Source organism: Engystomops pustulosus, chromosome 10 (assembly GCF_040894005.1).
Source record: "Engystomops pustulosus chromosome 10, aEngPut4.maternal, whole genome shotgun sequence".
NCBI lineage: Eukaryota > Metazoa > Chordata > Amphibia > Anura > Leptodactylidae > Engystomops > Engystomops pustulosus.
This window is the reverse complement of record NC_092420.1, coordinates 30,643,989-30,668,716: the sequence shown is the minus strand read 5'-3', so window position 1 is coordinate 30,668,716 and position 24,728 is coordinate 30,643,989. Positions and strand designations below refer to the sequence as shown.

Here is a 24,728-nt window from a genome sequence, read left to right as displayed (position 1 = left end):
TAGTAGTAGTTTATTGGTGAAAATTCTAGTGACAAGTTCCCTTTATAGCCTGGAAAAATACTTAAAATAATTGGCTATTTGATCAGTGTAGTGCCATGCCAAAAAACACCGGAATGATGCCTTAATTTCTAACTAAATACGGGTGTATAGTATGTGCAGTATACCAAATTTATCCATGTGTTTTTTGTACCTAAATGACAAGAAGAAAAAGGTGGTGGCAGTTGCAGTGGATTTCACTATAAAGTAAGCAACATAGTAGGTAGAAGGATAGATGGCGATGGATTAACCAGGTTTATAATTCAGCATTAGATACTGAATTTTGACAGTTTCAGTATAAGTAAATTTGCTCCAATGTGTTGTTTCCCCAGAGGACAAAGCCATCCCTCAAAATCTGCACTGTGAATATGATGGGTTCACACAGATGAAGTGCATTTGGGAAGTGCGGAAAGAGTTGAGTTCAGTACCCTACATGTTATACTACCAAGATGGTACAGCAAAGACATCTACTCTTGGGTAAGTTATGTGGTTATCCTGGGCCATAGCTATAGGGCAGAGGTGGCAAACCTATGGCACAAGTGGTAGAGGTGGCACTCAGGGCCTTATCTGTGGGCACTCAGGCCGATGTCAATGAAAAGAGTTCACCAGACAGGACTCAATGGTGCACATTTACTGAAAACAGTGCAGCTTGCCTATGTAGTGTGCAGAGGGGGCTGATTAAAAATTTCTGGTGCCCTTTTTATATGAATCTGACGTCCCCTGCACTGCTCCCACAGAATGCACCAACTTTTTGGTGCACCTTTAACATGGGGAGTAAAACACATTTTTGTCGCCCATTTCAATGACGAAATTTGTTTTGCATGTTAAATAGTGCTGCCGCAACACAAAAGGGTCAAGTAAGACACAAATGTGGTCGCGGACACTTCTTAAATACAGTAGAAGAAACTCTTTTGTGACCGGAGCTCAAAAACGAAAAAGACGATCCATGCACGTTTCCTCCTTATTTGTGCACCAAACACAAGGGATCACTTTCAGGGATAAGTCACCATTCAGACCAGAAACCGTCAATATTTTCACTCCTGTCCTAGTCTCCTCCACTCACTGCATATAAGAGACATATCCAGACATAGTGTAGACAGTTTCAAACTTTTAAAACTTTCATTTCCAGTTCTACTCACATATGTAGATAAAAAATGCGCATATCACAAATAACTCCACGAGGACGCCAATCCTTGCCCCTTAAATTACTTCTTAAATACATGTGCAACCAGTTTGCACATAAAAGAACATTCAAAGTCCGACAGAAAACTGGCACAATGGCGGTCCTTAGTAAATAAGCCCCAATGGCTCTTCCTAGGACATGAAACCCCACATCCTTGGCTGCCTGGGAAGAATAAGAATTGGCAGACAGAGCTGGATTATTATTGGAGCTATTGCAGCTCCTACCACGGCCCTTCGATTCTTCTTGTTCAATAGATCCTGGAGGTAAAGCCATAAAGATAATCTGAATTTCCATTGAATGGGTGGAAGAGTAGAGGGCAACAAGGCAGCAATAAGTTACTGCTGAAATTGCCGTGTTGGCACCCACCATTCCTAGTGGCTGCGACCCTCATTAATCATACACTGATACCCTATCACAGTGATGGCAAACCTTTTAGATCACGAGTGCCCAAACTTCAACCAAAAGCCACTTATTTATGGCAAAGTGCCAGCACAGCAATTTAGGCAGTAATTTATTGCTGAGGACACAAACGCAGTTGAAAGGAGGAGGGTAAATTTGGGCTATTGCAGCTTCTCCCCAAGGTACCTATGTACAGGAAGAATTGTTGGGCCAGCATTCTTTGAGCTCTGTCTGGTGAACTCCATTCTGGGGTGATGGCCTGGGTGCCCACAGAGAAGGCTCCGAGTGCCACCTATGGCACCCATGCCATATGTTCGCCACAAGGATAAAGGATTGTAAACCAAGTACACTTATAAACTGGTTTGTGCCCCTTCTTGCAGGATCCGCTCTTCTATAAGCTTTGTATGTCCTTATTTTTAAGAAAAATACTTTCAAAATGATGCAAATGAGACTGAGGGACTCCAGGCTCCATTAACACCTTTGCATCACATTTGCATCATTTTAAAAGTCTTTTTTTTTTAAACAAAAACCAGGGCATAAGAAGCAAAGAGAAGAGTGGATCCTGCCAGAGGGGGCACACACCAGTATGTCAATGTTCTTAGTTTATAATCCTTGATCCTGGTGTCAGATGTCCTTTAAGATAAATTTGCCTGGCTTTATTGGTTGCACTTTTTTCTTATTTATCAGGACATTATTTTTCATGATCTTTTAATGGAGAATGTGTCTTCTTGTGCAGAGAGAAGCCATGCCATAATCTATCCAGTCACATGAAGGTTGGGGCTCTGTATATATTATACAGCTGTACTTTCCATATACTCCCTTCTCAAGCAAAAAGCAACTTTCACATTCGAGTTGGACCAAAAATGGAACTGAAAGAATTCAAAGCTTGTAATAATAGTGAGTAATATCCTGCTTACAGTAATTATAGAAAATCCAGGAAATTCTATAATATATGATTGTGCAATCAAATCTATGTGATATCTTCTACATTAGCCGGGGACGAAGAGGGAATATTGTCAACAATATACACAATCTCAAAAATCTCAAAAATAATTATAATGGCTGTGAATCCATAGGGTTTCCATCAGGCAGTAGATCAGGTCCTTTAAATTATAACTTAACCTTTGGGGCATATTTTTTTTAATTTCAGAAATGAATGGAGAAGATGATAATAGTAAACTTTGTATTATACTTTATTGAGTAACGCAGCTTCACTGTGACTTTTTGCTGCTCTTTTTCCTATGGTGAGCAGTGTATCTGAAAGCATTCAGAGCACCATACAGATAGGAAGACTATTAACACTTTCTGTTCCTAGAGAATACTTTCCTGATGATTCAGATCTCTGAGGAGATGAGGCTATCTATGAAGAGTTATACACTTTATCAGATTCCTTTATCTCTCTCAAAATGAAGACTACAGGTACATATTTCTTTAATAAAGTTCCAGAGGTTGGATACCCAGGAACCAGACATTTATTTCAGGTGCCGCTGCTCTTGTTCACTTCAATCAAAGCTGCGCCTATAAAGAGACCCAATTGATAACGCATTACACATGGAGCCACTCCACCATTGATACCCATTCAACGCCCCCTGGCATGAAGGTGGTGGAAAGGGGAAAATAATCGCAAGTGCTGGTGATAAATACGCTGATAAATACCCCCCATGATCTGTAATGCCCATTGTAGGCTTGTCTATATCTGTTTATCTGGACAATATTGTTGAGATGATGACCACATGTGGTTCATAGTTTAATTTTAACAACTAAAACTGCTTTTTATGGATTCTGTGTGGTCATATACATTTCTATTTTCTATGTCTTAAAAAATAACAACACTCTTAGCTTTCAGATTCGGTCAAGAATGTTCATTTATTTTACTTTGTTCATACAAGTATCAAGATCTAGTAAAATGTAGCCGTTTCCAAGGTATTGTCTTAACAATCTCCCATCCTGGTCATCAATTTAACACCTTTTTTTGTTTCCTAGTTCAGACTGACCCCCCCACAGACCTCCAGATGAAGGATGAGTTACATTATAAATACAAGTTAGGATGGAGTCCACCAGTGGTTGCAGTACCAACCATTAAACTGATATACCAGCTGTGCTTCTGGAAGCAAGTAATCCTTCATATGTCACATTATCTATCCTTTCTCTGCAGATGATGATTCTCTTGTAGGGTGTCACCCTAGACATATAAAGAGTCATTTCCTTTGCGGCATCACACTAGGGTCAGGAAGTAAGAGTTCTCCTTATGGAGAGACTGCCAATTAAGTCCACCTTATAGGCATGTGGAGACCTATAGCCATTGATGCTCCACTAGGGTATTCTGGGAAATGTGCTAATTCCAAGGTGGGAAATGGAAAACAATCCCTCATTTTGCTACCTGCCTTTAAAGGTACCAAAAGGAGATAGTGGGGCTCATTTATTAACCTGTCCGCTGTAGTTCACTGAAAGTGCACTGTCTGACAATAATGTGCAACACCCGTGCCAATACATTGCCAGAGGAGTAGTTGCGAATAAGGCCCTCAACCTGTTAGAACCCATCTAGTGAGTCTGATCAACTCATAAAGAGGGAATGCAGTAAGTCTCAGGTAATCAGCAGCTGTAGATTGCCTGAACAGGTAAGGGTTAAGTGGATGTGATTCTGTCTACCAATTGCACCATGTACACTGGAGTGTGATTGGAGAGTGAGCCACCACCTGACCAGGGTAATAAAAGACAGGGAGGGGCTAGGTCGGTCAGTCAGTTCCAGAAAGATCTTGGAGCCCATGCTCTTACAACAGGCCTCTTAGGCCTCAGCTCTCACTATAGAGCACATCCTGTCACAGAGAGATAAACAGTTAGTTAGTCCACCATCAGGGCTAACACTCAGCTAAACCCAATTCCTGAGGATCATTCTCCATGACCACTCCAGTAATGCAGAATCTGTTCCAAAATTGTTTTGGCCGTTTGCCTGCAGTTGTTCTAATAAAGAACCGTGAGTTATTTTGCAGTAAGTTGCCTCCGGCTGTTCCCTGAATATGGCTGTCTACCACCACGGACTCCCCATCCATCACCCAGTGACATATATTGCGGACACTCAGGTGGTTGCCCCAGGGAGAACCAGTATCTCAGCCTCTCCCTCCATATTTCTTGCACACACCACCTGCTGGAGACCTGCCAGGCTGTAGGACAGCCCTCCGGTCCCCATACCAAGCCCCGTGACATAAGCGTGCCTAGGCCGCAACCTCCAGCCACTCCGGTATTCTGGGCAACAGGCTGCCTCCAGACCCCAAGAAAAGGCTAGGCCCCGGTGAGGGATGTTGAAAATGCATTGTGCTGTGATTCACTAAGATCGTGCACCCGATATCTTGCATGTGTTGTTTCCCCACTCAGGTCCCACAGAGTTCACCATCTTCTAAGTGGTGCATGTAAAGGCATTAGCTTGCAACACAATTTGAAAGTCGGATCAGTCCGATTCAGTGGGATTGTACAACGGCACAACCCCTAATTTGCATCGCATGGATGCCAGCACATCTGCTAAAAAAACCTATCACGTGTGACACAATCCCAGTGCATACACCTGTTAAATACCTCTCCAAAGCTGTACAATCCCCGATAATGGCGAACAGTCCGGCGAAAGTGCGATCCGCGACCCATTTCCAACCTTGGAAAACATATCAGCATATTTCCTAGCATGACACTAGAAATTGTATCTATTACGATTCTACTGTTCTGTGACTTTAGTTGTTGCCATTATACCTGTAGTAATTGTTATTATACCTGCAAAGTGACACTTTATACCAGTATAGAGACTCTTTTACCTCTACTGTTTATACCTACGTGGTGACTTTTTATTACTCTATGCTGACTCTGTTGTTTTTATACCTATAGGGTGATGAAGAATGCCCTGACCTTTTACTCAAAAATGTATCTGGTAATGTTCTTGAATATTACATTCCAAATTCTGAACTCTTGGGTTCTACTTATTACATAGCAAAAGTGCGAGCAAAGCCTGATGATGGGTCAGGTTACAATGGACCATGGAGTGAGTGGAGTCAAACCTATTCCTGGAAAACAGAAAAAGGTAAGGTCATCACGTGACATGATAGACACATGAAATTGTCTATAACCATACAACTCTGCATATAACAATATAGAAAAATTAGTCTGTACATGACAACTTAGGGTTTTTATACAGAACAAGTATAGATGTATTTTGTGGTGCAACGTGGCCATAAGGGCCTAAGTGGGAATGGGAACTTACAATTCAGGAGGTGAGTGGCCTTGATGTAGAGGGCTACCGGGGTGGTCATGGTGATCACCTGGCTGATGACAATATTCCTAGGGCACTGTCAGCTTGTAATGACCCATGGCTAATGGTAAAGGGAAGGTCTGTGATGGTAAATTGGCAATCCTGAGGCCACACATTTAGATAGTTCCAACTTTCAGTTTTTTATTCCACAAATTGGAATTCAGCAGCCCCAAAACTGTAAGGCAGGCTCCATCTCCAATAGCTGACTGCCTGTCTGTAGGCAGGCTGTGTCTTAGGCCATGATCAATCCTCTGACACAAGATATCCCTTTAACTCTGGTGCTGGATAAAGCTTCTGCAGGTTTATAATAAAAGTTTGCAGGCTATCTGTCTCTCTCTCCAACTCATAGCAATCTCCAATCTGCTACATCACTCACAGACTCCACTTGAAACTCTGCTATTCCACTATATCTCCTAACAACAGAACCAGGGTGGGAACCCGTTTTAGTATCCTTGGTCTCTCTTTTCTGGAAGGTTCTGTGTGACCAGCCAATAAAGATGCCTGCATGCTACCATGTGACAGGATACATAGTAAACAACAATCATACATACTCAGATATGATATATAGATATAAAAGAAGAAAAGGTCAGTAGTTGGCACTGTATCTTCACTTTCCTCACTCAGACAGGGGTTTATTATACAAATTGACTTAGTTTGCCTGTAGTAGCTGACAGGAATGAGATGGCCAGTCCCTCTCCAGGACCACCACAGGGGATTCCCAAGAGAACTTTAGTTTGGTCCCCACTACAGCAGTAAGCAAACATATTTGATGGCTAAATATAAAATAGATTAGACAGGCCTCTGTTGCAAATGAGAATGGTATGTGTTGTATGTGTATGACAATTGTCCATTATTTATATGTAACATCAAACATGAACAGAGGCCTCCAGACTGTCCCTTGTGGCCATGTCACGCCACGTCACGAAATACCATGTTAGTTTTACTGCTAGATGATTTATCTGTCAGTAACTTGTCTCTCTCAGTCAGAGATCTTACATTGTGTAACCAGAGATCAAAAAAGTAGTTGTGTTTTATTTTATTTTTTATTAAATGTCAATTCAATCAAGAAAGTGTTTTTTTCTTTCAGCCATGAATACGGTGGTCATAAGCGTCTCTACTTTTATCATTTCTGTTGTTTTTTTGCTTTGCATCTATCTCTGGTTGATCTGTTTCAGGAGGTGAGTCGTATTAGTATTCTGGATAGTACTATCAATCATGTGTAATATAGCAGATCACCTTCTTTGCTACTCGTTCTTATATTAGACCACAATAAGGTAATACAAATAGAAATCTTGACTAAGTGGCCTTGTATGGTCCAGCTGGACATTTTTGATTAAGTTTGAAAAGCGGGTGACAACTCTCAGTCCAGAATTATATGGCAGAGATTTATCAGAAGTATCTGAGGTAAAATCATTCTAGTTGCCCATGGAAACCAATCAGAGCTCAACTTACATTTTAAAAACAGCTGTGGTAAAATGAAAGCTGAGCTCTGATTGGTTGCCATGGACAACTAGAACTGTTCTGGTCTCGGACACTTCTGATTAATCTCCCCCTTATTTAGTAAGGGCCTTGCACCAGTTTTCTGTCAGACTTTGCACTTTCTTTTATGTGCAAACTGCTTTTTATGTCCAAACTTTCTTTAATGTGCAAATTTAAGAAGTGCACACGTCACATATGTGCCGCACCTACCCTTTTGTGTCGTGGCTGCACTATTCCTCGCCCAACACAATTTCTGCACTTATAAGGCGTCACATTTAACTCGCAGAGGTGTTAAAAAGTTGGTGCACAATGTTGGGGGAGTGCAGGGGGCGCCAGATTCATGAAGAACTGGCACCACAAAGCATAATCTGGTATCCACTGTACTACAGGTAAACTGCACATACTGTTTTTAGTAAATGTGGGCCAAAGGGTCTTAAGTTTCAAATTCTGGAAGATGATGGAACAATCCACTATAATGTATTGTCATCACCACTAAGAACAAAGAACAGAGCGCTGTGTTACATTCTCTATGTATCAGCGGCTGAGAACTAAGGATCTGTGGGTGTTGGGTCCCCACTAATATTATATTATATGGGTAGATTATCATTATTTTAACATGAAAAACCCTGTTAAAACTTCGTACAAGCTGAAGTTGAACAAAGTCCTAATAAGCCTGAGCAATTATTATTTGTGAAAGTGAATTGATTGATCCAACCATAAAATCAACCTTACCTTTCCATTTCGGCCATAAAAAGGTTAAACAATTAAAGGTCCTAATTCTGAGTTATAAATTTGTAATGCCATATAAAGGATTGGGAGTTGTGGTCACTGGGACAGCACTATGATTATATGACAATCGTTGGGTCAATATATCCTCAATCTCTGACTGAAATCTATATCCAGGAGAGGTTACTATGAGCAGAGGCTGGAGATATAATCCATTTTGCGCTTCACACCGGAGGTGCCTGGTCTGGCCACTATACACTCACCGGCCACTTTATTAGGTACACCATGCTAGTAACGGATTGGACCCCCTTTTGCCTTCAGAACTGCCTCAATTCTTTGTGGCATAGATTCAACAAGGTGCTGGAAGCATTCCTCAGAGATTTTGGTCCATATTGACATGATGGCATCACACAGTTGTCGCAGATTTGTCGGCTGCACATCCATGATGCGAATCTCCCGTTCCACCACATCCCAAAGATGCTCTATTGGATTGAGATCTGGTGACTGTGGAGGCCATTTGAGTACAGTGAACTCATTGTCATGTTCAAGAAACCAGTCTGAGATGATTCCAGCTTTATGACATGGCGCATTATTCTGCTGAGAGTAGCCATCAGATGCTGGGTACATTGTGGTCATAAAGGGATGGACATGGTCAGCAACAATACTCAGGTAGGATGTGGCATTGCAACGATGCTCAATTGGTACCAAGGGGCCCAAAGAGTGCCAAGAAAATATTCCCCACATCATGACACCACCACCACCAGACTGAACTGTTGATACAAGGCAGGATGGATCCATGCCTTCGTGTTGTTGACGCCAAATTCTGACCCTACCATCCGAATGTCGCAGCAGAAAACGAGACTCATCAGACCAGGCAACGTTTTTCCAATCTTCTACTGTCCAATTTCGATGAGCTTGTGCAAATTGTAGCCTCAGTTTCCTGTTCTTAGCTGAAAGGAGTGGCACCCGCTGTGGTCTTCTGCTGCTGTAGCCCATCTGCCTCAAAGTTCGACGTACTGTGGGTGGCGATTTGAGTCACTGTTGCCTTTCTATCAGCTCGAACCAGTCTGCCCATTCTCCTCTGACCTCTGCCATCAACAAGGCATTTCCGCCCACAGACCTGCCGCTCACTGGATGTTTTTTCTTTTTCGGACCATTCTCTGTAAACCCTAGAGATGGTTGTGCGTGAAAATCCCAGTAGATCAGCAGTTTCTGAAATACTCAGACCAGCCCTTCTGGCACCAACAACCATGCCACATTCAAAGGCACTCAAATCACCTTTCTTCCCCATACTGATGCTCGGTTTGAACTGCAGGAGATTGTCTTGACCATGTCTACATGCCTAAATGCACTGAGTTGCCGCCATGTGATTGGCTGATTAGAAATTAAGTGTTAACGAGCAGTTGGACAGGTGTACCTAATAAAGTGGCCGGTGAGTGTATATCGCAGCGCTATTTTTTCTGGAGATTGCATTTCCTGGTATCTCCTTTAATCCACAATTAACTAGGTTTCATTTTTCTTAGACTAAAGCGGCAATGGGAAAATTCCATCCCTGACCCGGGGAAGAGTAAACTCAGCAAGTTCCCCCTGGTAAGTACAATCTGAAGACATATTCTACGCTATTTATGACTGATGGATAAGACAATACATATGTGATTGAGATGGGATTCCCATCAGTCACATAAGGTGCCACAAGCACAGTCCAAACAAGTATTATAAGTTCTGTCAATTTTGCCCACTTCCAAAATGGGCGGCCAAGACATATGATCATTACTTCATATTGTGCCATAGAAACTTAGTTATAATTACCCATCAACAGGACTTTACAACACACAGGGGGTCATTTATCTCTAGACTACAAATTTGTGCTTGTTTTTTTGTGTGTGTGTGGAGGACTTGTTTGATTTATCTTAGGCGGTGACATTTGAGTCTGTTGTTTTTGTGCGTAGGGTCATAAAAAATGTGCACATTTTTGCACCACCCATCCTACACTTTTACCCACTCCTGCGCAGGACTGTAGTTAATTTGTGTAAAAAAATCTTATTATCCATTTGAAGACTTAAATATCTAGATTTCATGAATAAATCAGGCTCAACACAGAAAAACTCAGGCACTGCAAACTTAGCAAGGCGTGTGTTTTAAACACAAAAAACCTGCAAATATACAAATCCGCCAGAAAAAGGCGCAAAAAAGAAAGAAACAAAAATTATGGGCAGCACGGTGGCTTAGTGGTTAGCACTTCAGCCTTGCAACGCTGTCCCAGGGACAACATCTCCAAAGAGTTTGTATGTTCTATCCTTGTACAGTTAGTTGTATTGACCATCTGCAATCTTTTAAAATGTCGGAAAAAAAATTCACAAAAGCTCGTCTGGTCTAAGATGGAGAACTTGGCAGGTAGAAGCAGGACAACCAGCGTCTTTTTATGAAATTTTTTGCAATGCTTTCTTAAAAAAAACTTGAAGCCAGCAATGTTAGACATAACAGGCACAGGTACAGTGTCAGGATCAGGGGTAATGGACCCACTGGACCACCACGAGCGATGACATAAGCCGAAACCTGGTAGTGGAGTCTCAGTGGCACCCGGTTTTCACCAGAGCCCACCGCAAAGCGTGTTGGAATTGCTGCAGCAGGGTACCACCAGGTCGCTCCACAGGCGCGACTTTGTCTCAGCCTTACTATTCTGTACCTCGCCTTGGCCACCACCACGAGCAAAGTCGTGAACAGGTGGGAGGTCATGAGAGGCACCACTTGATCAGATTCAGGAACAAAGCACAAGGTCAGCAGAGGAGCGTAGTCAGGAATGGAATAGAGGTCACAAGGGGAATTACTATAAATGCACAGGTTTCCCGACGATTTCCATTTAACAGGGGTTTTTGGCACACGCGAGAAGACTTTGGCACAATCACGCCGACTTTCATGCGATGCAAATTGAGGGGCATGGCCGTCGGACAACCCGACTCATTCGGACTAAGCGCAGGATTTAAAATTCAAATTGTGTCGCAAGACGTGCACTTACATACATCGGGAAGAAGAAAGTGAACTCCGGCGGACCTCAGCGGGGAAGCGACACATGCAGGAAATCGGGCGCACAAGCTACGTGAATCGCTCCGGACTTCATCTTCGTCAGACCATCTGAATCGGGGATCGCAACAGGACCAGGTAAGTAAATTTGCCCCAATAAGTCAACTAATGTGATCTACTATTGAGTCATCTCCAGTGTATCATTTATTTTCTCATTCCATGTTTATATCATTTCAAAAACTGTCAAATTAGATTTTAAGGATTCAGATTGTGTCTATTGAAGAGTATACATCGCTTGCAACTTTCGGATTGACAGATTCCTAAATATAGTATAAAAACATGGAAAGTCTAATTGTGATTTATGCTTATGAGGAACTTAGTATGGAAAATGCTTCTAGTAAAACAGCTTTTTTTATATTTCTAAGGAATACAGTGGATCAAATTTTCCAAGGTTCATAAATCGGGATTTATACGCAGAAGTGGAAGGGCCTCTAGTATCATGGCAAATCAGGTAAGAAACCAACTGGGGAGATTGTCTAAACTACAATAATGGTGTGTGCTTGAGTTTAATGGAAATCAACCAGTGAAAAAACATTAAAAAAGAACTATTAATACTCACCTCCTCTCCTCTTCATCTTGATCCTGCACTGTGTGTCGCTAGTCTTGACATGCCAGGATCAACTAGAAAAGAAAGTTATAATTAGCAGCACAGAACACAGGGACAAGTTGTCCGGCACTCCGGGCTGCTAATTATGCACGCCCCCTCGCCACCACTGGTTAATTTCCTTTAAATCATACAGTATAAAGCTGAACAACTTGATAGGGCTCACGGGGATAATTACCTTGCTTCAAATGGGTATTCCCATGAAGACAATGGGGTAAATCTACTTACCCATCCTGACAGATTCCAAAAAAGTGAATTGTCCGACCGGAATGCACTCTGCCACGATTCACTACAATCGTGCGTCTGATATCCTGCATGTGTCACTTCCCCACTCAGGTCCAACGGAGTTCACCTTCTTCTTCCTGGTGCATGTAAGTGCATTATCTTGTGACACAATTATAAAGTTAAATCCCACCCTCAGTCCGAATCAGTCGGATTGTCCGACGGCATGCCCCCCCATTTCTGTCACAGGAAAGCCAGGGCAGGTGCGCCAAATTCCAATCGTGTGCGACACAACTTCCAGTTAATTACCTGTCACAGCCGCGCAGAACCTGAAAAAGGTGGAAAATCCAACGAAAGTGTTATTAACACAGATAAAATTCCACTCTGTCCCTATCAGTCCTGGTGTACACAATTTCCATTGCCCCTGGATCCGACCCTGAATCTTCTTGTTTAGGGTCAGGAGGACATATTGTTCTCCTGTCTGATGCTGCACTGAGCTGCTCTCTGCCTCCAGCACCCACCTTTGCATTCCAAGATGAGCTCACAAAGAGACTTCCAGCAAGCAACACATTGGGGCAGATTTACTTACCCGGTCCATTTGCGATCCAGCAGCGCGTTCTCTGCGCTTGATTCAGGTCCAGCCGGGATTTATTGAGGTAGTTCCTCCGCCGTCCACCAGGTGGCGCTGCTGCGCTGAAGAGCAGCGGAACGCACTGGAATACACTGAGCTGGGCTGAGTGAAGGTAAATGCAAGCTCTGCGACAGATTTGTTTTTAAAATGCAGCGGTTTTTTCGAATCCGTCAGGTTTTTGTTTGGCCACGCCCCCCGATTTCCGTCGCGTGCATGCCAGCAATCCCAGTGCAATACAGGGAGAATCGGCGCAAATCAGAAATATTCGGGTAACACGTCGGGAAAACGCGAATCGGGCCCTTAGTAAATGACCCCCATTGTGAGGAGAGTAAATCTACATGTATCAAGAAAACCAGAGTAGTGTGTAACAGTGTTCACATATAGAACTAAATTTAATAGTAAACAATCAATTTATATTAAACAAAAACACCATAAAAACACTTAAAAAGCATGTATCCATGAACGTGCACAATCAGGGTTTTGTTACAATACAACCAAGCACACTCTCCCCATCCAAATATGGCAGCAAGTATATTATTCAAATACAGATAAAACCACATTTGATTTCCAGTGCAAACACATTATATAAATCCAATTCAATACAAGGGCTGAAATAGCCTGAAATCACAAACACTGGCACATACTAATGGTAACTACATACTAACTTGCCAATGGGAGTAGTGTGGGACAAGAGTAAATCTACACGCTAAGATAAGCTAAGACAGATAAGACCTTTATGCAGGGGAGGGAGGCATATAGCAGAGCTGTGTATATTGTGGCTGTGATAGTAGAACTGAGACTGTCATGTGTAATAAGCATCTCATGGATCTCATCATCTCTCATCTCTGATCTGTCTCCTCTCTTTTTATGTGTCAGCTACTAGTGAATGCTCAGAATGTAAATAAAAGTGTATATAAACCTGGACCCTGATGATCTTACCACATTGTTAGCACACAGCATCTCATAGCACTAGAGGCTCATTTACTTACCGGTCCGAAAATGCATTGTCCGATGAGAATGCACTGTGCCGCGATTCACTACGATCGTGCGCCCGATATCCTGCATGTGTCGCTTCCCCGCTCAGGTCCGCCGGAGTTCAGCATCTTCTTCCCAGCATGTAAGTGCTTGGGTTTGCGACACAATTTGAAAGTTAAATCCCGCGCTCAGTCCAAATCAGTTGGATCGTCCGACGGTACGCCCCACAATTTGTGTCGCATGGAAGCAGCGCAGCTATGCCAAAAACCGTTTACGTGTGAAACAATCCTACCGCAGACACCTGTTGAATACCTGTCAAAGCCGTGCAATTCCCGAAAACGGTGCAAAGTCCGACGAAAGTGCGATCCGGGACCCTTAGTAAATATGCCCCAATGTGTCTGCTTAGAGAGTCTCCGCTTAGACTCTGGAAACTTACACTGACCATCACTGAGTGATGGGAGCTAAAACAGCAATAAAACAAAGTAAAATTGTAAAGTAAGGGGGTTAAAAATTATTTACATTTCTGTAAATAGACTTCAATAGACCTCCAATGCCCATTTCAGTTGACTGGGGTGTTGAAGTGTCTTATCTACCTCCACCATAACTCCTTTATAGATTTTTGATAGATTTTTTTGGAACGTTGACTATTGAAAAACAAATGACAATGATCTTTATTGTGTAAACATCATTAGGGGATCTACATTTGAGAATTTTCTTTCTTTAGGAAGAGCTCATTGAGATCAGAGATCTTCTTTGTGGACTGGGATTGGCCATTTTTTTATAACATGGGCCACAAGTGGTGTAAAAATGGCGCCTGCTGGACTAGAGCTTTATTTTAGCTCACTAGGTGCCCATATAAAGTAAAGTCAGATCTTGGACAACTGCTTTGATATTCTGATTTTATTTCCGCCATTGTAGTGCCGAATACTGGTCTACTAATACAGAAATAAGTCATTAGAGTAAGAAGAGTAGATATACCGGATCATTTGGAATTAGTATATCCTCTTAGTACGGTATATCGAGAAGCGATCTCAGCAAAGTAAGACCATTTTACACTAGGTCTGTCCTGGCATAAATTTCAGCTATAGTCTCAGTTTACACAATCTTACCCTCTCGGCCACCCCAGAAAGGGGGCTTCATGCATTGTCGGTAAGAAAACTAGACCAGACTACGTGACTGGTCAAAAAAGTGACAACTAGAAGAGGATGGGGCCAACAGGTTTCCACCAGATTATCTGCACTTGAAACAGAGGAATTGTACCCTACATCTACATGAATTCCCCATCTTGCGTCTCTGGATAAATTAGTGCATTTCATTCCAGCAAACTTTGTATCAAACACTGGTCTTCATGAATTCCCCCCTATATGGCTCTCTAGCTGTATAATAATGTAATAAAGTACAGCAAACTACAGTACTTGACTTGGCAGAAACTTGATGTTCATTTCATTAGGGACTTGTTAAGCTCAGATTCATTTTAAGAAATTTATAAAAGTTCCCCTTTTTGGCCCTAACTCCATTCCTCATGTGACATTTTGTACTTCTTTGCTAGTCTCAAGTGAAAGCGCCTACTCAGCAGTGCATGACCCATTACAATCTAAGTAATTTGAAAAAAAATGTTCTCTTTATGTAATATGCAGAATTGAGCTTGTCAGATAGCTCTCTGTTATATGAACACCACAATGTCCTATGGCGCAGTGCAGATGGAGACACGTCGTGTAACAGATACAATTCCCACACTACACTGTGTAGCAATGGTAATGATGTTGCAAGTCCTGTTCATTTAATTGACTACAACCATGAAAACTTCTGAAAAAATCCTAGTTGTGTTTTATGAAACTGCACTATGAAGGTGGGGTGGGGTCATCAACTTCAACGGAGAAGAGACATTGTTGATTCAACCTACCTACTATAGCTATGTTGAGTGGAACAAGTGACCTGGTGTCAGCGGCTTAGGACCATGTAACAGCCATGGAAGGGTGCAGGGGATAGGAGCTCTTCTGCCATGTTTAACTCTTCACAAGTTTGCTGGCTACTACTATCCTGTGACAAAAGTCTTAGTGGGTACTTTCATAGTGGTGGGCGCTAAGATTAGAGATACTCAGTGGTTAAGAGGTTTGTTGCTTATATAAACATTGGCATCACAGATATGATAACAAATTGCTACTGTAATGGCCCTGCCAATGCAGTCATTATGAAATATTGCTCCTATTAGATTGGTATCTGTCCATAGAGCCTGATCACCTCTGTGCGCCGTCTACTGTCTATAACTGGCAATGCAACCGTATAATATCTGCCTGGGAAAAGAGGGCTTACATGTTAACCAATGAGAATTGTCAATCCTGGTTCTGCCCTGAGGTTCCTGATTGGTTGGATGCTTGGAATTCCCCTTTAGAGTGGAAGGTGATATATACCCCCTCTGGTTGGGAGTTCCTGAAGAGCCTGAGGACTTCATGTGAGAGGACACATGGCCTTCAGACAGTCGTCTGCTGCTGCTCTCTTTTACCTGAGGGTAACCCAATCCCATCAGGCCTGTTGCAGCTCTGACAGCTTACAGAGCCTGCCTAAGATTGCTGCCAAAGCAGCTTCTACCTTCTCCAGCCCCAAGTTCCTTAATCCAGGTTGTGAGCTTCAACTACCAGACACTGGCTGATAGAACACTACCTCAGCCCGTTATCATTGCTGTATTGAAATCTGGAATAAAGGAACTGACGGTTGATGTTCTACATCTTGTTTCCATGCTTGATCCCTGGTTGCCGTTAACATCACGGGCCTCCACTCTACCATCTCCCTAGGGATCCCTAACACACACATACACCAGGAGTGCCCCAGGGTGAAACCTTCATCATATTGTGGCCTCCCCCTCTTCTTGCAATCCCCTTACTGGATCTGCCCAGTGTGGACAAGGCCTATTCAACCTGGACCAAGCAACTGTGACAAGACTAGCGCTAGGCTGCGCTCTAGCCAGCTACTTGGGCACCAGGGGAATCCAGTTGCCCCTACGCAGGCCCCGGTGGGCTGAAGTTCCTCTACCACTTGCAGTCTCTCTAATAGTACCACTTGTGGCTTTATGAACTAGATGTGTGATCTGTATATGAAGAGCTATCGTCAGTTATCAACAGGGTTGGGCATTATTAATGATGGTGAAGACACAGATATGTGTTGTTACACTGCATAGTACCATGTTCTCAAAGTCCGAATGAATTGTGTTTTGAAACGCACAGCAAACACATTAGGAATATCACCTACCCGGAAAACAGATGTGTCTAGACTAAAACACTTGTGTCTGGCAGGCAGCAACTACTGTTTTCGTAACATGGCGAAATGTTACTTACTGAACAAAATTGTTGTGCTCAGGTGGAAGTTATTCACGATGCGCTTGATATTAGTTTCAAAACAAAATTTAATCGCATCTTGTGAACATGGCCTAAAGGTTCATCTTAGGGTACATTCACACAGCGGTATGCCCGCCGTGCCGACATACCGCCGTGTGCTGGAGAGGAGGAGGAGGCGGCCCCTCCTCCCTCCATAGAGAATAGCGGCGCACGGCCGCACACACGCCAAAAGATAGAGCATGCTCTATCTTTTTGCGGTGTGCGGGCCGGATCGGTGCCACACATCTTCGCCGCGCCGCTATTGCCATCTATGGGGACGTACATGCGGCCGCATGTACGTCCCCGCAGACGGCCATGTGAATGTGCCCTTAGAGCAATTGGTATCTCCTCCATCTCCCCCTCATATTGTGGTCTCTCACCTCACCCTCATACTGTGGCCCCTCATCTAATATTATGGCCCCTCATCTAATATTGTGGCCCCACACCACCCCTTCATATTGTGGCCCCTTAGCGCCCCCTTATATTATAATCCCTCATCTTCCCCTCTCATATTGTGATACCTACCTCCCTATTGCACACAGATTTCTTCATCATCATTGATTTTAACTCTATCAGTGCCCAGAGAGGAGAGAGGCAGAGTTGTAGTCCCAAACGGATGAAGCAGGAGTCAGAGCCAGCGCCGATCGGAGGCAGAGCCAGCAGATGTTGGGCCGGTCTGACCCTGGCTATCGATGTATCATTGGAAAAGGAAGCTCATTTTACCCACATTCCCTAATGAACATCTGTAAGAAATGACGCCATTGTTGAAGGTCTCAGTTTTCACTAAGCTTCCCTGCTTCTACTTTAGATTTCTTGTTGCTGGCTGAACTCCCAGCTGAAGAGCCAAATACACATGTTCTGTGCATAGCACCCAAACAAAGGGCACACAGTGTCTTGGCTAAACAGATGGAACTTCATAGATGCCAGTGTATCCCAGCCAAGATTATACAATAGGCATGAAAAGATACAATCATTGCAAGGGTGTGGGGTAAAAGACTAAAATATACTTAGATTCGCATATTTTTCTCTTTGCCAAGAAATCCATATCTGTGATATGAGCGGTCACCCTCATGATGTGACCACCATAATGTCCCTGTTATCAGTAGCCACGTACAGTTAATTTTCTTTTTTTGGCTTCTATATTTTTAAAGATCTAGTTATAAAACACCCAAGCCAAATAAAAAACACTCAGTGGTGGGAACGTACGATGAGGTCTACCACTGGTGGATTTATTTGTGCAAACTAATTTTTGCACAACAAAATTGCAACTTTTTGTAGTAATACCAGGTATCCACCACTTTTCCTAAGCCATGTGCCTCATGCACATTTACTAGAAACTGACATAATATTGTTCAAATCTACTCCAACACTTACCTGGAGTGAGTTTCGAGCAGGGCCAGCACCAGCATTGGGCATATCTAGGCAAGTCCCGGGCCCAGAGCAGCTGGGGGCCCACATAAGGCTGTACATAAAGAATGCATGTGTGTGAGGGGGGCTTATAGAAAAAAACATGAGGGGCTGTTTGGGGTGGTAAACTAGGGAACAGGAGACTGTTTGAGTTTCTGAATTTTTAATGCTAAGTTCATTGCAAAGGGGCCCACTGAGGCTCTGTCACCCAGGGGCCTACTGAAACCAGAGCCAATCCTGGTTTCTAAGATCACAAAGCACTAGAATTGTACTTTAATCTAATAAGAGAATCACGGTTCTAGCAGCTAGAGAGCCAGGGCCGTAAGTAGGAGAGAAAGGCTTCTGAATGGAGCCCCCCTTCCCACTTAAACAATACAGGCAGTCCCCGGGTTACATACAAGATAGGGTCTGGAGGTTTGTTCTTAAGTTGAATTTGTATGTAAGTCGAAACTGTATATTTTATAATGGAAGTTCTAGACAATTTTTTTTCTTTTGCCCCAGTGACAATTGGAGTTTCAAAATTTTTGGTGTAATTGGACCAAGAATTATCAATAAAGCTTCATTACAGACTCCTTACAGCTGATCATTGCAGTCTGGGACTATAGTAACATCCAGAGAGCTTCACCAGAGGTCACAGTGGGCAGAGGGGTCCGTCTGTAACTATGGGTTGTCTGTAAGTCGGGTGTCCTTAAGTAGGGGACCGCCTGTACACATATTTGTAATACTCACACATGCGAGTTACAATCGCACATTTATACACTCATGCGCACACATATAGAGCATGTACACACATACAGTGCCATACACAAGCGTACAGCATATATACACGCATACAATATATACACACATCATATACAAATACAGTATACACACATCACATACAGCACATATACATCACATATATGTTGTATACATATTATGCCATACAATGTGCAGCATATTACGTATATAATTATGCACATCCTTCACTATTTACAGTGTCAGGTCAGATGATGGACGGGGCCCCCTGACATTGTGGGCCCCACAGCAGCAGCTAATGGCTGTTATCCCTGTAATTACAGTCCTGTAAAGAGGGTTCTGGTAGTTTAGTGGGGTAAACGTAATTGACAGTTTCCCTTTAATTTATTGGGAGACATGTTCCTCTGTCAAAAGTCACAACATTTGCTACTTCCCTTCTTAAGACCATTAAACACTGAAAAACCCATAAGATTCCCTGGGCTATTGACCACATATAAAGTGCATCTTGAATATGCTTTACAGGGTATTCTCATTTATTATATTCATGACTAGTGATAAGCAGACTAGTTAAAATTCTGGATTAACCATGTTCAGCCGAAACCGAATTTGAAAACAAAATTTGGGTCGGGGTTCAGTGGAAGAGGCTTATTCCACTCGCCCATTTGATAATAGACTGAATAGAAGTTCTACTATTTAAGTTCTACTTATCCCCTATCTCTACCTCCTAGACTAAGACAGGTCGCACATGAATATGTGCACAAACAGACTTGTATGTTGGTCTGATCCCACGAAATGCATACAATGCACTGTTCAAAATTCCTTGCATCACAGAAATATGATGCAAGGACTCCCTGTCTCTCAACCGAACTACATTGCCAGTACTGAACCAATTCTTATGATACAGGGGCTGCAAAAAGGGAGTCCTTGCATCATATAACTGTTTGAATAAAGGACTCCCATCCTATGCAATGTGTGCAGTCCATGGAATCACACATTTGTGTGCAGTTGGCTTAAAATGGAGATTACCCATTGGAAAAATCACAAATAAATTCTAGAGAAAATTTAAAAAATAATAATGAAGTTTATTGGTTTGTTAACTGTAACAAATGGTTCATCATATACAATACAGTACCTAGGGTATGTCCCGACTATATCTTTATCCTTTAATAAATGGTTTATCATAGTTATGGAACTTGAGACTTTCATAATTGGGTTTGAGCCAAAGATCCTGTTAAAATTTCAGTTAATTGCGGGAAACCCCTTGCAATCTTCCAAGTGTTAATAAATGTGTACAATAAATCATTAGCAGGTCCATGATGTTAGGTTGTTTGGTTAGTCCTGTATGTTTTCAATTGTAACTTTAGAAGATGATGCATGTGAACGTCTTTTGTGGCCGCGGCACTATAATTTACCTTTGGAAAGGAATAAAGTCAAATCTTTACGACATAGTTTTGCCCTTGTAGAAATCCCTGGTCAGACCACACATGGAATATTGTGTACAGTTTTGGGCACCAGTGTATAAAAAGGACATAGTAGAACTGGAACGGGTGCAGAGGAGAGCAACCAGGATTATTAGGGGAATGGGGGGACTAGAATACACTGACAGATTACAAAATTTGGGATTATTCAGTTTAGAAAAAAGATGACTATGACTACTTAAGAACACTCGACTTACATACGACCCCTAGTTACAAACGGACCTCTGGATATTGGTAATTTATTGTACTTTAGTCTTAGGTTACAATAAACAGCTGTAACAGTTATCACAGGTTTCTGTAATAAAGCTTTATTGTTAATCCTGGTTCTTATGACAACCCAACATTTTTAAAATCCAATTGTCGCAGAGACCAAAAAAGTTCTGGCTGGGATTACAATGATAAAATATACAGTTCCGACTTGCATACAAATTCAACTTAAGAACAAACCTACAGACCCTATCTTGTATGTAACCCGGGGACTGCCGGTAATGGGAGAACTAACTACAATGTACGAATACCTGAACGGACAGTACAAGGATCTCTCCAAAGATCTTTTTATACCTCGGCCTGTGACCAGGACAAGGGGGCATCCTCTACGCCTAGAGGAGAGGCGATTCTACCATAGCCATAGACAAAGGTTCTTTACTGTAAGAGCAGTGAGATTATGGGACTCTCTACCGCAGGAGGTCGCTGATTATTTGAACATGTTCAGTAGGGGTCTGGATGCATTTTTTGGAGAGCAATAATATCACATTGTATGGGAATAAAACTCTTTGTAAGTAGTTTCTGTTGATCCACGGAGTTATTTTGATCGCCATATTAGGGTCAAGAAGGAATTTTTCCCTGATTTGGGCCAATTGGCATCAGCTTTGCAGGACTTTTGCCTTCTTCAGGATTAAAATGGTATAATTTAATTTGCTGGACTTGATGGACTGATGTCGTTTTCTAACCTTATTTACTACTATTAATTGTAATCACATAAATTACATATTCTCAACTACAAATCATGTAAAAACATTACTTGCTTTATTTTTTGCAGTCCAATTGAATCACCACATCCTGCATGTCCTGGGTCAGAACAATTTGTAGCGGAGACACCATCAAAGCCTAGTGTATCTCCTCTGGGACCATACTCCATGTCTCCACCTACAGCAGAGAAGGTCCACCATCTCCAAGCCTGTACACAGTTTGAAGAATCTTGTGATCTAAAAGGAACGCCCTTATTACAGCCCACAGAACGACTGTCCAAGATGGGACGCAGCAGCCCGTACTTCAATTTCACTCGAGCAAAATCAATGTCAGATTTAATTGCAAAAGAGTTAGACAATCAAAAATTGTCAGATTATTTTATGCTGCCTAAGTGTGAGAATAAGGTATTCAGTCCTCCCAAAGAGCTCATTCCATCTTGTCAAACTGTATCCCCAGGAAATCAGATGAGTTACGTGTTAAATATGGAAAAAAACCCTGCTCTTCAGATACCTACACAGGATGACGACAAACATAAGTCCAGGAACAGCAACTACTTTACTATTCCATTGCCCTCAGAAGTCCAAGTATCCCAGGAAGGACCATTGATGATCATCAATCCTGATGGGACTGGTCCACTTGTGTTGAAGCAGGTAGGAGATTATTGCTTCTTCCCTGGAGTTCGTGGAAGTCAAGAAAATTTAGAAAAGAAGAAGACACCAGCGAATGGGAACATGCATCTGCAGATGGCAAAGGTTGCCCCACTTCCTCCTGTGCAAACATTCAAAATTATGCAAAGAGATTACCTCGCTTTACCAAAAAACGAGGAAATTCGGTTATAGTGTAGATGAGGTTCTTCAAGGTAAAGAGTGAGTTTTCTTTTTAAATGGAAAGGCCTAAGACATTTTTATACTACTGCTGGGGTAGGTCCAGGACAATAACACATGTCTTCAGAGAGTAAAGGGAGAAGTCAAAGATTATAGTTCATAATGCATTCTGTCCACCAAAGGATTCAACAAAGGATCACCTGACAGGACACGATTGAAATAAGGTCAAAGGTAAAGTTTAAAGGGAACCTGTCACCACATTTTTCACAAATACAGCTAGTTCCCATAAAGCCCTAGTAACTAACTCACAGCCTTCTTTTAGCTAAAACATTAAGGGGGGCTTGGCCTCCTTGGGTTAAATCTAGCAGCTCCTCCCCATGCTTTCTCAGCATGCAACAGTAATGTCATGTGACCAGGGTGACATCATCTCAGGTCCTTTAACCTTTTACCATAAGCAAACTGTACACCATGCATATATCTGATCACATGAAATCACAGAAGCCTCGATGGTGGATGGGGAGGAGTAGAAGTCCATGGAGGCATGCTGTGCTTTCATGTGATCAGCTATATAAATCATGTACAGTTTGCTAATGTTAAGAGGTAAAGGACCTGAGAGGATGTCACCCTGGTCACAGTGCAAACTCTATGCTGCATGCTGAGAAAGCATGGGGATGAGTTGCTGGATTGAGCCTGAGGAGGTCACGCTTCCTCGTCTCGCTATATATTTATATCACTGGATACCAGACAGAATTCTAAAGATGATTATATGGGGATCAGATGGAAACATTTTTTAGCTAAAAGAAGGGTGTCAGTTGGTAAATAGGGCTCTACAGGGACCTGCCACTTGACCCCATTTAGAGGTGACTTAAGATATAATAATTTATTATTATGGATACTAATTTCTCATGAATTCAATGACAAATATTTTTGCTATGCTTTTATTGTCTATTTCAATTGTCTTGTGTAAAACAATATCAGCAAAAACTAGAAAATAATTAATAGTTGATATTGACATAAAGTATATCACTATCAGCACTGTGTCTTGTACTGTATATACCGGGCTTAGTGCTCTATACAGACTGAAGGATTCTGTGACTAATGGACATAACATCAGTCACTAAAGAGGGGCCACAACATTTGCTTCGTACATGCTGATTGTCAGACCCCAGGTTATCAAATGATGACGTCTCTTAAAGGAAATCTACTGTCAAATCCATCATGATATACCAGGGACACCTACTCATAGGTCATGCCTTTTTGCCCTTTTGCTCCAAAACTGTGTCATTTTACTGTCATTTTGGGGACACTGCACCATAAAATGTGATATGACAATATCATGTTAATATATTTACCAGAGTTTTGTCTTGTAACAAGTGTGAATTAGGTATTGAAGGCTTTTGATCCATTGCAAATGAACATGGATGGTTCCATGAGATATTGAGCACATGAGAAATTGATACAGGTAGTAAAACGTCCCTGTGTGCGCAGTTGGCAGGGCAGGTGGCTCTAATTTGTGTGCTTCTTGTGTGTGAACTGTGGCTTAGTGTTCTGTATTTGGATTAATTGAGCCTCACCCTGCTCCTTGCATTTCAGCCCTGCCCAGCAAGGGTTACTAGTCTGATGGACAGTTCCTCCAGGCGGCTGCTGGAGGCGTATCCAGGAACTGCCTTATATACCTGCCTTCTCCCCTCAGACGGGGCTGGTTATTCAGTCTCTGTATCGGATCTCTGTATCTGGTGTTATTGCTTGTTGTTTGCTATTCTGTGTATTGACTTCTGCTTTGCCTACGGACCATTCTATGTGATTCTGTACCTTTGCCCCCATCTTGGTTTTGACCCGGTTCGACTCTGCTTGTCTGTCTGTATCTGTTGTTTGTCCCTCAGTGCTGTGTCCCAGTGTTGTCCCACTTTCCCTGTCTCAGACTTGTGTTGGTTTTCTGTGTACCGTATTTTTCGGACTATAAGGCGCACAAAAAATCCTTTGATTTTCTCAGAAAACAAAGGTGCGCCTTATAGTCCAGTGCGCCTTATATATGAACCGTACTTACAGACAGCAGCTGCCTTGAACTGTGCACAGATCTGCCACCTGCTGATCATTCATCCTTATGATTAGGTGCGCCTTATAATCCGGTGCGCCTTATATATGAACCTAGACGTTTTAGCAGGCATTTATTGATGGTGCGCCTTATAATCCGGTGCGCCTTATAGTCCGAAAAATATGGTACCAGTGTGATCAGTGGCCTATTTCTGTATTCCGGTTAACTGTCTGTTCCATCATCCCGCAGCTGCCAGACGAAGTAAATCTTCCCTTTCAC

General features: G+C 42.4%; 1 protein-coding gene across 2 annotated transcripts in view; it reads left to right on the top strand.

The window, feature by feature from the left end:
• Nucleotides 1-23,748, top strand: part of CSF2RB (colony stimulating factor 2 receptor subunit beta) — a 34,221-nt gene extending 10,473 nt beyond the window's left edge. For both annotated transcript variants that reach the window (XM_072126894.1, XM_072126895.1), the window contains exons 7-14: nucleotides 369-513; nucleotides 2,355-2,515; nucleotides 3,602-3,732; nucleotides 5,489-5,681; nucleotides 6,997-7,087; nucleotides 9,638-9,704; nucleotides 11,561-11,646; nucleotides 21,661-23,748. In XM_072126894.1, the coding sequence (XP_071982995.1) occupies nucleotides 369-513; nucleotides 2,355-2,515; nucleotides 3,602-3,732; nucleotides 5,489-5,681; nucleotides 6,997-7,087; nucleotides 9,638-9,704; nucleotides 11,561-11,646; nucleotides 21,661-22,429 (1,643 nt within the window). In that variant the 3' untranslated portion in view covers nucleotides 22,430-23,748. The remainder of the gene's footprint in view (nucleotides 1-368; nucleotides 514-2,354; nucleotides 2,516-3,601; nucleotides 3,733-5,488; nucleotides 5,682-6,996; nucleotides 7,088-9,637; nucleotides 9,705-11,560; nucleotides 11,647-21,660) is intronic.
• The last annotated feature ends 980 nt before the right edge of the window (nucleotides 23,749-24,728 follow it).